At 53.4% G+C, this 15952-nt stretch overlaps 1 protein-coding gene across 1 annotated transcript in view; it reads right to left on the bottom strand.

Moving 5' to 3' along the window:
• Positions 1-15952, bottom strand: part of LOC112922735 (epididymis-specific alpha-mannosidase-like) — a 46242-nt gene that overhangs the window by 14323 nt on the left and 15967 nt on the right. The window contains 10 exon segments of the mRNA XM_072735174.1: positions 4719-4811; positions 6079-6199; positions 7026-7138; positions 9034-9152; positions 10694-10896; positions 10976-11086; positions 12223-12475; positions 12969-13160; positions 15108-15160; positions 15223-15413. Coding sequence (XP_072591275.1) covers positions 4719-4811; positions 6079-6199; positions 7026-7138; positions 9034-9152; positions 10694-10896; positions 10976-11086; positions 12223-12475; positions 12969-13160; positions 15108-15160; positions 15223-15413 — 1449 coding nt within the window.

Below are 15952 nucleotides of genomic sequence, written 5' to 3'. Positions count from 1 at the left end.
GGCCCACCATAGAGTTTCTGATTTATTTGGTCTAGAGGAGGACCTGATAATGTGTATTTCTTGGGATGCCTGGGTGGCTCAGTGGTTGAGCATCTGCCTTTGGCTCAGGGCATGATCCCGGAATCTTGAGATCGAGTCCCACATCAGGCTTCCGCCTGCTTCTCCCTTTGCCTGTGTCTCTGCCTTTCCCTCTCTGTGTCCTTCATACATAAATAAAATCTTTAAAATACGTATTTCTTTTTAAAAAGATTTATTTATTTATTCATGAGAGACACAGAGAGAGAGGCAGAGACACAGGCAGAGGGAGAAGCAGGCTCCATGCAGGGAGCCTGATGTGGGACTTGATCCCGGGACTCTAGGATCACATCCTGGGCCAAAGGGAGGCGCTCAACCACTGAGCCACCAGGTGTCCCTCTTTTCTTTTTTTAAAAGTTCTATTTATTTAAGTAATCTCTGCACTCAATGTGGGGCTCCAATTCATGACCCAGAGATCAAGAGTCACATGCTCTTCTGACTGAGGCAGTCAGGAGCCCCTGATAATTCATATTTCTTTTTTTTTTTCATTAAAATTTTTTTTTAAAAAAAGTAGGCTCCACACTCAGTGTAGAGCCCAATGCGGAGCTTGAACTCATGACCCTGAGATTAAGACCTGAGCAGAGATCAAGAATCAGATGCCTAACTGACTGAGCCACCCAGGCACCTTGATAATTTTTTTTTTTTTTTATAATTTGTATTTCTAACAGCTTCCCAAGTAATGATGATATTCCTGGTCCTGGGATCACACTTTGAGACCCACTGCACTCTCTATTTATCCATGCTGCTGCGGATGGATCTTCAGGTTACCTACAATTTATAGCTATCATGAACAATGAATAACGCTCAAGGGCAATGGTCATAATCTGTTAGTCCCATCTGTTCCTGAGAACAAAGATCTTGGGTATTTTTGAGAAATTTTTGCTGGGATCTCCCAAAACCTTTTGGTACCTGGAGATCTCTCTATACATATCTATCACACAGAGACACAAACTGTACTATCCAGGGTTGTACTGGGTTGAATTGTGTTCCTTACAAAGATACACTGAAGTCCTGATGCACAGGGCCTTATCTGGAAATTGGATTTTTGCAGAAGTAATCAACTGAGGTCAAGCTGGAGTAGGGTGGATTAATCACGTTCATCCAATATGATTAGTGTCCTTGTAAGAAGAGAGGAAGAGACACATAGGCAAGATGGTCCTGTGAGCATGGCAGTGTTGGAGAAACTGGAGGGATGCATCTACAAGTCAAGGAATGTCAAGAATTGCTGGACCTACCACAAGCTAAAGAGCAAGGAAGGATCCTTCCTTTGAACTTCCAGGGCCCAGCGTGGCCCTGCTGACACCTGGATTTTAGACTTCTGGCTTCCAGAACTATGAAAGAAGTCACTTCTGTTGTTTTAAGCGCACCGGCTTGTGGTACTTTGAAACGTTAGCCCTGGGAAACAAATACGAGGGTGGTCTGAAACTTGCTTTTCCCTCAAAGATGTGTCAAGTACATTTTCCTAAGCCAATCAGTGGGTTCCTTTGCACAGGGCCCATCAGGGCCTGATACTCACCATACCATCTCACCTTGTCACTGGCCTTGTTACCAGCCTCCTGGGTCCCTCTGGTATCTGCCCTTCCTTGGTGGTACCTGGAGAGATTTGTTTACTCAAGACTCTAAAAGCAATACAAGTGGAAGTTGGACAGTGATGCGGAGCTACTAAATACACTTCATGTTTTAGCAGTTCCTATAAGTCAATGATGCGTTTACTTACAGCTACACACTTACACAGTTGCAATTCTGAAACTCAAAAAGCTCTGAAAAGGAAACATCTCTTCTTACTTCCTTTGATGGCAAACCTTGGCTGAGATGATGTGAGGACATTTGTAGCACTTACATTATTCCATTTACTGTGAAAATCATATTTTCACTGCATAAATATCAGTGTTTGTGTCAGTTGGCCAGGGTCCCAAGAATAAAGTCACATAGGCTGAAGACTTAAACAACAAAAGTTTGGTCTCAGGGTTCTGGAGGCTGGACGTTCTCAGCATGTGGGCAGGGCTGGTGTCTTTCTGAAGCTTCTCTCCTGGCAGTGTGGACGACTGTCTTCTCCCTATGTCCTCACATGGTCATTCTTCTGTTTGCATCCTAATATATATTTTTTAAGATTAAGATTTCTTTCTTTCTTTCTTTTTTTTAAAAGATTTATTTATTTTTTCATGAGATACACACACACACACACACACACACGGGAGACAGAGACATAGGCAGAGGGAGAAGCAGGCTCCCTGCAGGGAGCATGATGTGGTACTCAATCCCAGGACCCTGGGATCACGACCTGAACCAAAGGCAGACACTCAACCACTGAGCCACCCAGACGCCCATTAAGATTTATTTATTTGAGACTGAGAAAGAGAGAGAGAGAGAGAGAGAGAGAGAGAGAACAAGTAGGGGGAGGGGCAGAGGGAGAGGGAGAAGCAGGCTCCCTGCTTAGGGAGCAGGGAGCCTGACTCAGGGCTCCATCCTGGAACTCTGGGATCATGCATGACCTGAGACAAAGGCAGATGTTTCACCGACTGAGCCACCCAGGCACCCCCTAATTTCCCTTTAAAATAAGGATTGAGGGCTCGCCTGTGTGCCTCAGTGGGTTATGTGCCTGTCTTTAGCTCAGATTATGATCCCAGGGTCCTGGGATCCAGCCCGTGTCAGGTTCCCTGCTTACTGGAGAGTTTGTTCCTCTCACTCCCTCTGCTTTTGCACCCTGTTCATGCTCTCTATTGCTCTCTATTGCTCTCTCTCTCTCTGTCTCTCAAGTGAGTAAATAAAATCTTTAAAAATAAAATAGCATAAAATAGGGATTGGATTAGAGCCCATCCATATGACCTCATTTTACCTTAATGACCTTTTAAAATACCCTATCTTCAAATACAGCCATATTCTGAGGTCCTGGGGGGGTGGTTAGGACTTGAACACACAAATTTTGGGAGACATAATTCAGCCCATGGCAGTATTTAATCACAGGTACTGCCCCAGATCCAATGCAGGGTATTCCTTGACACAGGGCATGTGCACTTTATCTCTAAGATCTAAAGAAGTCTGAGGTCTAGGGCATCTGTCTGGCCCTAGACTCACTCTGTAGAAGGACCTCTATTACACGCAGATCCTGAGAGCATCTAAGGTATAAAGTGGGTCATCTCTGACTGCTCCTTCTAGGGTCCAGATGAGGTAACCTGTGAGAAGTGACCTAGTCAGGGATGTTCTGTGAGCCACTGACACTCCTGAAATTTCCCATGCCTGGAGTCCTCCTCCACCCACAGCCCGGGCAGGACTTTGTGGCTTTCTGTTTGGAATGAGTCCAGAATCCTCTGGCCATACCTACTTCTCTCCCGTGCTCCTGGCTAGGGCAGCTGAGGGTCAGAGGGGTCCCTTGGACTCAGGCCCACAAGTGGTCATTGGTATCACCTCCTCCACCCTTCATGGGCCTGGAATTGGTGTCAGCAGCCACATAGATGCCTCACCTTCCAGAGGACAGCATCCAGGAGTCTGTTTTCACCTTTCCTTCAGGTTCTTCAAGATCTGCAGCTCCTTAGAAGGCTATAGTGGATACACCATCCTGTGTGTGGCTGTGGCCTCCACTGGGCCCCATCTTAGGTCCCTCCAGCCTGATATATCAGTGCAGCCACCTGGACAAGGAGCCAGGGCCAGGGTGCTAGTCCCCAGTGACACTGCGAGAGGGACTTGAGCAATCCAAGTCATGGTTCTCATCAGTTAAGTGGAGTCAGGAACCCAGACCACATAATGTGCTGAAGGTTTCCAGGTCATGTCAGGTACCCAGGACAGAGCCTGGCACACACAGGAATGGCAATGAGGTTACACAGGAAGGGCCCCTAAGGCTGCCTCTGATGGCAAGGACACTCTCCTGGACTGTTGGTCCCATGAGGCTAGGAGCTCATGCAGCTGAAGGTGCTGGGAATCCCCTTCAGGCTCCAACTCCCACCCCAGGTCCCTGTCCTAGGAGAATGTCGCATGAGATCAGATACCTGCATCATTTCTGACACAGTCCATGGAGGGCCACCCAGGAGCCATGAAGTGAGAACAGAAATTCAGCAGATCCTGCCGCCTGCTCTCAGCATCCAGCCTGTTGGGGCTCAGGACTCAGATCAGCCTGCTCTTTCTATGACTCCTGCCCTGGCCTGGGGGTAACCTTTCCATAGCCATTCTGAATGGACACCAGGCTCCCATACCACCCAGGGGCTCTGAAGGCCCCCTAACCTTGAAGTACCCTTCCCTACACCCCATCAGTAGGCACAAATTAGGCCCACAAGTAACACTGGTGGCCTGGGTAAGAGGGGATGGGGCCTGTGTGGCAGGTGCCTTTGCTTTCTTGCTGGGTATTTCACTGCCTTATGGGAGCTTCCTGAAGACTCCTGCACATGCATGAGGAGTGTGGATGTATGTACAGATATCACCCAGGTTGGAGGATCGCAGAGGCCGGCTCTAGCGCCTGAGGAGACAGGGTGGGTCTGTATAATGCAATTTTCATTTAAAGCACAACAAACCCCCCAACCTGACCATTTTCTATATTAGCCTATCAGGTGGGCAGCTGTTCATCCCCCATCCCTCCATGCTGCTTTTCTATGTCTTAGGTCGTCTTCCTTTTCTTGGGGTCCTTGGGGCCTCAGAGTCTGCCCTGGGCTTACTGCTATGAAAGTGAATGAAGAATGTCCAGATTTCCTTCGGGTAGATGGTGACCTTGGTGCCTTGCAGGGGTGTTGAGTGAGAGCTGGAGCTGCCTGGGGGAGCAGAAGTGGTCTGTCCTTAGAGGTACATGCTTCCCCAGGATGTTTCCACCCAGCAGCCCCCTCATATACCGCACCTGCCTCCACTCTGTTGTGGCTTCTTCATGAAGGCCCTTGGGTGCCCTCCTCCTGCTGGGACTCCCACTGCCATGGGCTCCCTTGCATTCTTGCCTTCCCATGAGGGTAATAGGTAGGTGGTCCTGGCCATACAGGGCCTCATTCCCCATAGGGTGTAACATTCAATGCCTAAAGCTTTCTTCCTCAGGTCATCTGGTGGGGCCTGCTCTTTGTATTACTGGGTTCCACTAAATTCAACCATGGGAGGGAAACTTCTTCATCCATTCATCCACCCACCTGTCCAACCATCCATCCATCCAAGATCCATCAGTCTGTCCGTGAATCCATCCTTTTCACTCATTCAAACACTGACACTTTCATAGACCTATCCATCCATCAATCCATCCATCCATCCATCCATCCATCCATCCATCCATCCATCATCTATTCATCCATCTATCATCCTCATCCATCTACACATCTACCCGTCCATCCATCCATCCATCCATCCATCCATCCATCCATCCATTAATCCACCAATTCATCGTCTTATCCATCATCCATCAACCATCTAGCAATCCATCTACCCATCCATCTATGTATTCTTCCATCCATCCATCATCCATCCATCCATCCATCCATCCATCCATCCATCCATCCACATGACTAAATGTCCAGCTATGTAGTTGGCACTATGCTGTGTGCAGTGCACAGAGAAGATCCATAACAAACAGGAAAGAGGGGGAGAGGACAGCAGAGGAGGAAACTGATCCAGCCCTGGACTCCATAGAAGCTTGAGTAGGAGCAGGCCAGAGGGAAAGGCACAGGGTGATGCAGGCAGAGGGAACAGCATGGGAAAGACCGAGAGGCACCAAATGCCTGTAGTTCCCCAGGAGCTGATGGTGTGTGTGTAGTGTGAGGCACAGCATGGCAGATGTCAGAACCCCCTGGGATATGCTTCCCAGGTCAGACTCAGCCAGGACAGAGGCAGGGGGTATGGTCTACGGACACACATGCAGGCATGCACACACACACTGACCTCTGTAGATTCAGAAGGGGACAGATTCAGAGAAGCTAAGGAGCCTGCTCAAGGTCCCATAGGCCATAAGGGGCAGGGCTGGATCTAACAGGTCGGCCCAACCTCTGAGCCAGGCTGCGGGCTGGTGGGATTCCCAGGCAAGGCCTGAACCAGGGGCTCCCAAACCTCTGTTCTGGGGAGGCTCTTGCCTCTTCCAGCTCCAGCGGTGTAGTGTGTTCACATCCCAGGTCCCTGTCAGTGAACGCTCCTCCACTGCCCCACGGGACCCCAGCCCCTGCAGCACAGCCTGCAGAGATAGGAGCACAGAGAGAGTGAGCTACCCCGAGCCCCAGATCAGAGCAGGTAAAGCAGGAGTGGGGGTGGAGCAGCCTCTCCCTGGGCACAACACACTTCCTCCTTAATTCTTACTGCAGATCCCCAGACAGGAACTGTGTCCCCATTTTAGAGATGACGACACTGGCCGGGATCAACATGCTTCCCCAGGCACTGCAATGGAGGAGCACACTTGGGGGTGGTGGACACAGGAGCTGCCTCCAGCATCCAGACCCCTTCTCCCTGGTATGGCTCAGTGGGCAGCCCCAGGGATGAGGCCAGGCATCCTTATCCCTCCCCTGTGCCAAGTAAGCACAGACCCAGCCTCCTGTGCAGGGAGGGAGGCAGGTGGCCCATTCTGGCCTGAAAGAAGGGAGCCTCTGTTGTCCAGGAGGTGGGAAGGTTCTGGAGAAGCTTCCAGGAGAAGAAAGCACAGGGGGGCAAGGTCCTTTTTGCCTCTACCTTTCCAGCTTCTGCCGATATATCTGCTTGGGAGGCCCATGCGGTGGGTGACCACAGGGACGAGCAGAAGCAAAGAGCCAGCACGCTGACCAAGGCCGGCAGCAGGACAATGTGACTCAGCAAGGGAGCAGAGGAAGGAGAAACAGCAAAAATGCAGGAAGAGGGGGGTGAGGTGCCCCTGGGCCCCCAACAGCACCTACTCCATGTTGAGCCAGAGCTCCCACAGGCATCTCTTTACCCACATCTTTGCCAGAGGGGATTTTCACCTTGGGCTTGTCTCCCTGCTGGGCCTCAGGCCACAGCTAGGAGGCCTGTCCCAGGGATCTGAGGGCACTTACCTGCAGATTGACCCTCACTGGCTGAGACAGGACAGGGTCCTCGACTTCCTCATACAGGTGGTGGAGCCACAGCAGGACACGGCGAAGGTCAGCCTTGGCCTTCCCTCGATGGCCTTCAGGGACAGAAAGACCCACATTAGCCCCAATCCTCTAGTCAGGGCCCAGCACTTCCTACCCTCCACCTCCCTGGGAGGCAGCTGACCCAGTCCCTGCTTGATGACAAGGAAACCAGCCTCAGAGAGGTCTAGTCACTTGCCCAAAGACACAGCTGGTGGGCACCAGATGGAGGATTCCAGCCCAGGTCTGGCAGCCTCCAAGGCCTCCCCCCACACCCAGAGACTAATGCTGAGGGGTGTCTGCAAGTCTCTGCCCTCGTCTGCTGATGTGCTCCTCACTAGGCTCATCCTTAAGCCTCCCAGTGCTTGCTGGACTGCTCTTCCCTGCCCCCTGTGTGCTGTGGTGTGGCCTCAACCCTCCCAGGTCAAGGCACAGGGAACAGGAGGGATGTAGCCCTTGCACAAACTTCTTTATCCCAGGGACGGAGGAAGCAGGTGCTGAATATAGCCTCCATCAGCTGGGGACCCTGGTGGCCACAGTGACAAAGGCCATGTGCTGAGCCCACTGGACCTGTGGCACAGGGGAGAAAGGAACGAGGCTGTGTTGGGTCGGGGGAATGTGGGCTCCTGGGTCCTGTAGAACAAGGGGTTTGTAAAATCTCTTGGATGTGTTCCAGGGTGGTATTTGTGGAATCAGCTCGAGGGTTGGGCACATTGTCTGTGTCCTGTTGGGGGTGGGGGTGGGGGTGGGGTTGACACGTTGATGTCCATGACCACATACCTACTTCATAAGGTGGCCCTGAGCTCGGGGACAGCAGTGGGGGTGTCTCACTGCATCCCTGAGGCTCCTCTCCCTCTGTCTCTTACTCACTGTTCCCCAGAGTGGAGAGACCTTCATTCAGTGAGTCTGGGGACACCCCCAGGCCAGACCCTTCTCCTCCTATTGGGAGCCAGCTGTCTAGAGGAGACCAGTTGTCTTGTGTGTGGCCACACACAGAAGGGGGAAGGGAATGCTCCTCCTTGTAGGAGAGGCTGCTGGTCCAGGGTCCTCTATGACAAGGGGGGGTCCTGATGATGGGGTTCAGTGTTATAAAGCTACTTGGCTGCAGACATGTGCCAGGGTCCCAGAGATCCACTGGATCAGATGGTGTTATCTGGCCTGTTGCCTCTTCCTTCCTTCCCTTCTTCTTAATTTGAGGATTCCTACTGAGCCATCTTTGGTGCCTGCCAGGCCCTGGTGGGGCTCTGGGGACAAGAGGGTGCCTGCGGGGCAGCCAGCCCTGCCTGTGAGCTGCTCACAGGGCCAAGGGGAAGATAAGGTGCAGCTGGAGCTTTGGCAACAGGATGGGTCAGTTCATGGCAGGTGTCATCTCCATCAGGCTGGGCTGGGGGCTTATTGTGAACATTAATGTCACTGGCTGGTGACTTGGCGGCTTCCCTGTCTAGTCTGAGAACTCTGTGAGTCCAGGGTCCTTGCCTACCATCGTCTCTGCTGATTACCCACTGCCTGGCACAGGAGACATTTGTTCAGTGAATGAATGGAAGCCCCGGATAGTCAGGCTTCCTGAGTTCAGAGGACGAGTGGGACTCAGTTGTTCCGGGCTCCAGGAGGAGTCCCTGAGGAAGCAGACTCCACGGCAGGCTGAGCATCCGGCAAAGGTGGACGATGGTTGGGGTTTGGTGGTGGGGGTAGAAGGGATCCTCAGAGACTGGGTGTGGACAGGTCCTCCTCTGGGGCCCTGCCGACTGGGTGTCCTGCCTACTGAAGGACCCCGGTCCCCCCACTGCCTCTCTGTGGGCCTGGGTCTCCCCATTGGGCAGATAAGGGGAACAGGGGACCATGCAGAGCCAGGACAGCTCTGAGAGGAGCCCACTTTGTCCGGTGATGGGCGTGGGGCCAGGTTGACATGGGGAGGGAGGAGTGACTCTGGTTCCCTGGACACCCGGCTCACGTTTCTGGAGATCCTGCAGGTGCTCCGTGTGGTTGGAGCTGTAGTTCCAGCCCGGGATGCTCAGGATCTGCAGGTGCAGACATGGGGGCAGGGTCACGGCTTCTTGCTGCCTCGGGGGCCTGGAACAAGCTGGGCAGACTCTGCAGGGCAGACACACAGAGCCAGGATGAGGATTGGGCCCGGCACCTCCTCCTGGCACCAGGAGCTGTGCACACTCTGGCCCCCATTCCGGGCGATCCGGCTCCTGCCAACGCGTGCCCCTGAGGGAGGACAGCCTGAAGCCCCTGGTGGTCCAAGCGCCTCGGGCACCCCCGTCTAGCCTTTGCCCACGGACATCCTTCCACCTGAATGCCTTCCCTCCCACACGTCCAGGGGCCCACACCACAGAGTCTAAGAGTTGGAAGGATCCTGAATCTCTAGTCCAGCTGTTTCCAAGTACAGGTGGGGAGACGACCGCCCAGAGAGGTGATGTGGTTTGTTCTAGATCACAGGGCAGGTTCACACAGAGCCTCGGTTTCAATTCAAGGTCTAGGATGCCAGCTCCTCCCTTGTTTTGTCATCCTTGGTCCCCTGCTCAGAAGCACCCAAGGTCCTCCTTCCAGGAGAGGACCTGTCCTTTGCCCAGTCCCACTGCCTCTGCTCCCTGAAGCCTGGATCTGTATGAGCATGGCCCCCCAGCCCATAGCTCAGAGAAATCCTGCAGGAGAGGCCTGGCCCTTGCCCATCCTCAGGGTGCAGCACACAGCAGGCACTCAGCCCAAGTTTTGTGCACGTGTGAGCAGCAGCCTGCCCGCTTCTACAGCCCTGGGAGGGTCCTGCTCTAACACTGAAACAAGGATAAATCATAACCACATTCTCTTCCAAACCTCTCAAGTGAGTAGAAAGGAACAGTTCAAGGATTAAGGGAAGGATACGAACTGTATCTAAATGATTCATTCTTTAAAAGCTGCTGCAGAGAACCATATTTACACATGATCATTACTTATTGTTTCTCATCTTCAATTATTTCTGTAAAGACATAGGCTGTTTTAAATCTGAAGAAGTTTGACCGAGGGACGCCTGGGTGGCTCAGTAGTTGAACATCTGCCTTTGGATCAGGGCCTGAATCCCAGTGTCCTGGGTATAACTTCCACATTAGGGTCCCCGCGGGGAGCCTGCTTCTCCCTCTGCCTATGTCTCTGCCTTTCTCTATGTGTCTATCATGAATAAATAAAGAAAGTCTTAAAAAAAAAACAAAGAATTTTGAGTGGAGGCAATGCATGAATTTTGCACATCAGACCATGAACTTGAACTAACCTTGCCTGGTGACAGCACACCCAGAAATCAAATAAAACAAGTCTTTTAATGTTCATCTACTAGGGGTGAAGCCATCTAGCCATACATGTCATATTATGGAAGATAAAGAGTCCTCAGAGCAGAAAGTGAGGGATATTCAGGGAGAGGATACAAAGAGGAATCTGTGTGATTCTCAGAAGTGCTCGCTACTCCATGTATAAGCTTGGGTGAAGCCTGAAAGTATTTGCACACACTTTGCCCACACATTAAACGAGGGCTTGGATCAGAGACCCCTGAGGTCCTTTCTGATCAAAGTTTCCAGATCATGGTGGCCCACACGGTCTCCAGGTCCATCCCAGCCAGGGGGGCTCATTCTGGGGTGAACACTCCCTTACCATTCAGCTCTCTTAATAGCACTACGGGTGGGTGCTGCAGCGCTAGCCCACACCTCTGACGCAGGCTGGTGGTGAGAGACTGGGGTCCCAGCAGGAGCCAGAGCACAGGGTAGACAGTAGAGGTGTCATTCAGGGTGAGATCATAATCCAGAGCCCAATCAAAATTGTTCCAAAGCCGGCGATGGAGCATGACCTGCAGGGAAGAGCTGTCTGACCGGCCCCGCCGCCCACCTGCTCCCACCCCTGGGTGACCAGCAGGGCCCACTTCCTACCTCCACCTGCCCGTTCCCTTGGCTGGACACGCCGTGTGCCTGCTTGGACAGCAGCACCAGCCTGCTTCTGCCGTCCTCAATGAAGGCGGACTGAGCCATGGGGTAGTAATTCTGTGGGCACAAACTGCCAGGTTGGCGGTCGGGGCAGAGGACAGGAAGGCCTCTCTGTCCGGGTCCCCCTCTGGCCACCCCACACCCTCCACCCCACGCACAGAGCACCAGCTCAGGGTGGAGAAGGGAGACAGAGGTTAGAGGCTCTGACGTTGGACACCAACAGACTGTCACTCCAATCCAGCTCCACTGCTTCTGACCATATGAGTTGGGGACTAAGCCCACTGAAGCTCGGTTTCCCCACCAGTACAAAGGGCCCAAAAACACACTGTGCACAGTCCTGCAGGAGTGATGAGGGGGTGTGTGGGGTCCAGCCTGATAGGGGAGCTAGGTGGAGAGTTGCTCCAGAGAGAAAGGGCCATGTGTGTTCTGGGAGAGCGGCCCCTGTCCCCAGGCTCTGTGCTCTGCTGGAGCCAGATGTCCCGGGTGGACCCATGGGAACTGTCAGCAGCCCCTGCACAGCAGGTAAGGGCTAGCAGGTAGGGACGAAGGGCCCTGAGCTCACAAGCAGAGCAGGGTGGGGACACATGCCTCTGGGTCCCCTCAGGAGGAAAAAGAACTGATTACTGAGGGCACAGGAGGCCCCCAGCAGGGGCCTCACCTGGATTGTCCCCCCTGACCCTCACAGCCCTGGGTTTGTTCCCTTTCTTGGGTCTGCAGGGAGCCATAGGGAGGCCGGCCCAGCTTGTCCAGGATCACAGGGTCAGAGGCCTAGGACGTGGGAGCCCATCTGGCTTCAGGCCACACTCAGAGCTTGGAAGAAGCTGCCAGGGAAAGTCTCTGCAGCAGCACCTGGCATGGGTCAGGCACACTCAACCTGATTCTCAGAACACCCTACACGAGGCGTTCATTCTCCACAAGAGGAAATCGAGGCACAGACAGGGACAGGGACAGTCCAGCGCATGTGGTGGCCCCGGATTTCAGACACTGCAGTTGGCCCAGCCTGGGCCTCACTCCTAACGGCACACGTGGGCAAGGGGGTTCTGCTGGAGTTTTGTCCAGAGGCCTCCGCTGCTCCATGGTGAAGCTGCAATGGGCCTCCTCCTCCTGTCTTCTGGAAAAGCACCATCAGGGAACCCCACCCCCACTCCCCATCGCTCCGGGACCACAGAGCAAACAGGCATCCTAGAGCACACCCGGGCGATGCCATTGCTCGAGTATTTCTGGAAGACTCTCCGCTGCATCTGGTAGCCGTTGTTGTCTGAGTGGAGGACCTGCTCGTTGTGGAGACTGGTGCTGGTCCTCAGGATGGCCTCGCGGTTCAGCTCCAAGGGGCCCACCTGGTACTCCTGCTCGATGCGCCGGCACGGCAGCTCCGCTCCCTGGGCCAGGGGCACGTGGGCGAGCCGGGAGTAGATGGCATATGTGTGATTCCTGTCCCCCACCTTCCTGGTGCAGAATAGGGAATGGGTGGCTCAGGCTCTGGGTTCCTTTTGAATGCCCCTCCCTCCCTCCCCTCACTCTCTCTCCCTTCTCCTTCACTCCTTCCCTCCCTCCCTCCTTCCTTTCTTCCCTCATCCAGGGTAGGGGGGCAGGGGGGCAGGGGGGCAGGGAGCATTCCTCATCAACATAATAGGAAGAACCTGGCCCCCCGATAATGTGGAGCTGGGATAATGTGGAGCTGGGTGCCTCACCCGGATGGCTTAAGTGTGTGCTCTCATGAAAACACAAGAGTCCCCTCATTGTCCCTGAGTTTCTGTCCCAGCTCTGAACCTGGACACTCTGTACTAGGTCCAGCACATGTGATGGAGCCAGGATGCCCTAAGCTCCCATCCAGAAGGACCATGTGCCAAGCACGGGCCCAGGAGCAGGGATCCGGCAGAAACACGGACCCTCATTTCCTCCCACACCTGCTGGCGAGCACCAAGGAGCCCGAGCCCACCTGTAGAAGTATTGCCGGATCTCAGGCATGAGCTTTCCCGCCAGAATCTGCATTCCCACACTGTTCAATGGGCGCTGTGCTGACTGGGTGGGTGTAAATATGTAGTTATTAGAAATGCTGTCCTTCAAACTATGATTGTTGACATGGTATTCCATGAACTCCTGGGTCACCCGCACTGTGCGGTTACTCCCTCTACAAAGACAAGAAACGGGACACAGCATTATCTTCATGCACACGTGTCCCATGCATCGTCCTCTCATCTGGAAGCCGGTAAGAAGCCCTCTATGCACCAACCTCCACCAGAAGCAAAGTGATCTCTGCAGAGCCTCAGTGACAGTCAGGAGGCCATTCGGTCACACGGGTGCACTTGCCTCAGATAAAGCCCCTGGGACTCGCCCCTCCCCTGAGCCAAAGCTGCCTTAGATCTTTCCACGGGCCAGTGGGGATCCCAAAACGGGAGGGGGACAGAGGCCTCACAACAGGCCCCTGAGAGTCAACGAGAAACAGTCATGCTGCCCCAGAGGAATCGTCCCACGGAATGGTGCCTGCTTATCAGGTGGCCAGCATTGGTGGTTGCGTCATTGGATAAATGGATGAACAAGAAAGATAGAGGATGCTTGGATGGATGGACAGATGGATGGGTTAGTGAGTGATGGATGGGTTGTGGGTGGTTAGATAGATGGATGAACAAAATTAGTGGATGGATGGTGGTTGGATGGACGGATAGATCGAGGGTGAGGGATGGGTAGATGGGTAAGTAAGGAGATGGATGGATGAATGGTTTAGAGGTTGGTGGCTAGATACCCTGCGTCTTTTGATGGGATCATTAAGCCCATTCACGTTCAGAGTTACTATTGAAAGATATTAATTTAGTGTCATCATAATGCCTCTTCAGTCCCTGTTTTTCTGGATTATATCTTTGGACTTCCTCTTTCTTTTACAGAGTCCCCCTTAATATTTCTTGCAGAGCTGGTTTGGTGATCACATATTCTTTCAGTTTCTACTTATCTTGAAAGCTCTTTATCTCTCCTTCTATTCTGAACGAGAGCCTTGCTGGATAGAGTATTCTTGGCTGCATGTTCTTCTCATTTATGACCCTGAATATATCCTGCCAGCCCTTTCTGGCCTGCCAGGTCTCTGTGAAGACATCTGCTGTTAATCTCATATTTCTCCCCATATAAGTTAGGGATCTCTTGTCTCTTGCTGCCTTAAGGATTTTCTCCTTATCTTTGGAATTTGCAAGTTTCACTATTAAATGTCGAGGTGTTGAACAGTTTTAATTGATTTTAGGGGGGACCTCTCTATTTCCTGGATCTGAATGCCTGTTTCCCTCCCCAAATTAGGGAAGTTCTCAGCTATGATTTGTTCAAATATGCTTTCTGGTCCTCTGTCCGTCTCAGCGCCCTCTGGAACCCCAATTAAACGTAGATTTTTCCTTCTGAGGCTGTCATTTATTTCCCTTAACCTTTCCTCATGGTCTTTTAATTATTTTTCTCTTTTTCCTCAGAGGAGACTTCTGTCAGGGACCCGCCCCTGCTTCACATCCACTGTCCAGCCTCCCGGGAAGTGCTGCTGGGATGCTCTGGGCACCCTCCGTTCTCTGCACCAGAGTGGGACTGGGATTAGCTGAGGCTCTACCAGTGAAGCCTCTTGTCCAGCCCCCTCTGAAGGACTCTAAGGTCTACCCATTTCACCCCAGTGACACATCTGCCAGTGACTCCCTCAGGTGAGCATGCCAATGTCACGTCCAGCGTGACCCTTTCTGGCTAGGTATGACAAGTCACAGGATTTCTCAGATCTCACTTTTCCTATCTGTACAGTGGGAACAAGTGGAGACGGAAGATCGGAACCACTTGCTATGGGGCAGCCACCGTGCTCAGCACCTTATGTACATTATCACATTTGGTAGCCTCGCCACCCTGGGGTGGGCATGAATTTCTCATTGTCCAGGGAGGGAATTATGCTCAGAGAGGGCAGTCCTGAGCCTGAAGCCACCGGCAGAGGAGGACTGAATCTACACAGGACACTAACGCTTCTCCCGTCTGCCCTTTACCCTCTGCCCTTTGGCTCTAAAGCCTACTGAACCCACCAGCTGAGCGTTGTCAGGACGTGATTCTAGCCTTGGTCCAGTGTCCACACACACCCACCACCTCAGTGTTCTCCTCTGGAAAGCGACCTCTAGCAACCAGGGGCTGGGGAAGTGCACTACACAGGAGGTTTCAACCTGACGTCATGCTGAGAGGTGTGACATTACCTCAGAGACTGCCCAGCGGAGCCTCTGGAGCTGCTTCAGGGCCCAGGCCGGGTCCAGGTGCTGGTGGGGGGCAGGCCACATGTAGCGTGTGAACATGGACTCCCCGGCATACAACAGAGCACTGGCTCGCCTCGCCAGCGCCTTGAGCCCACTGCGGGAGGCGTAGAAGCCCGTCCAGGCCTGAAATGGATCTGGAGAGAAGAGCTGGCAGTTGGCATGAGTCTCCCTGGCATGGGAGCTTCCAGACCCCAAGCCCAGTAAAGCTGGGGAAACTGGAGCCTGGGGTCTGGCTCTGCTTGGGTCACCTCTAGAGGCAGCCAGAGACTCCTGTCCAGCCAGGTCAAGAATGGCCCGCGGATCCCTGTTGAGGGGGCTGGGGCAGGTGGGAGGATCAGGCTGGGCTGGGCCAGGCCTGGATGGGGGACGAGACAGTCCAGGGAGGACCTGGGAATTTGAAGAGCCTGGGCCTGGGAGACCTCTGAGGAGTGCAGGGGGAGGTGGGAGCCCAGCAGGCAGCACCAGCTGGCACGTGCCCTGAGTGCTGGCAGAGGCCTTTGCCTATGACTCAGGGAAGCCTGCAATCAGTGGGGTTCCACTGGCAGCCCAGGGAGCTGGAATGGGGGAGAACTGAGGGATCCCCTGGCTGCTGTGCTGACCTGCACCCAGAGGATGACGCCTGTTCGGGGCTCTGGTGAGAGGAGGGGGTGCGGGGTGCCTCCCCAGGCCCTGG

Source organism: Vulpes vulpes, chromosome 14 (genome assembly GCF_048418805.1).
Source record: "Vulpes vulpes isolate BD-2025 chromosome 14, VulVul3, whole genome shotgun sequence".
Taxonomy (NCBI): domain Eukaryota; kingdom Metazoa; phylum Chordata; class Mammalia; order Carnivora; family Canidae; genus Vulpes; species Vulpes vulpes.
This window is presented reverse-complemented; position numbering and strand designations above follow the sequence as displayed.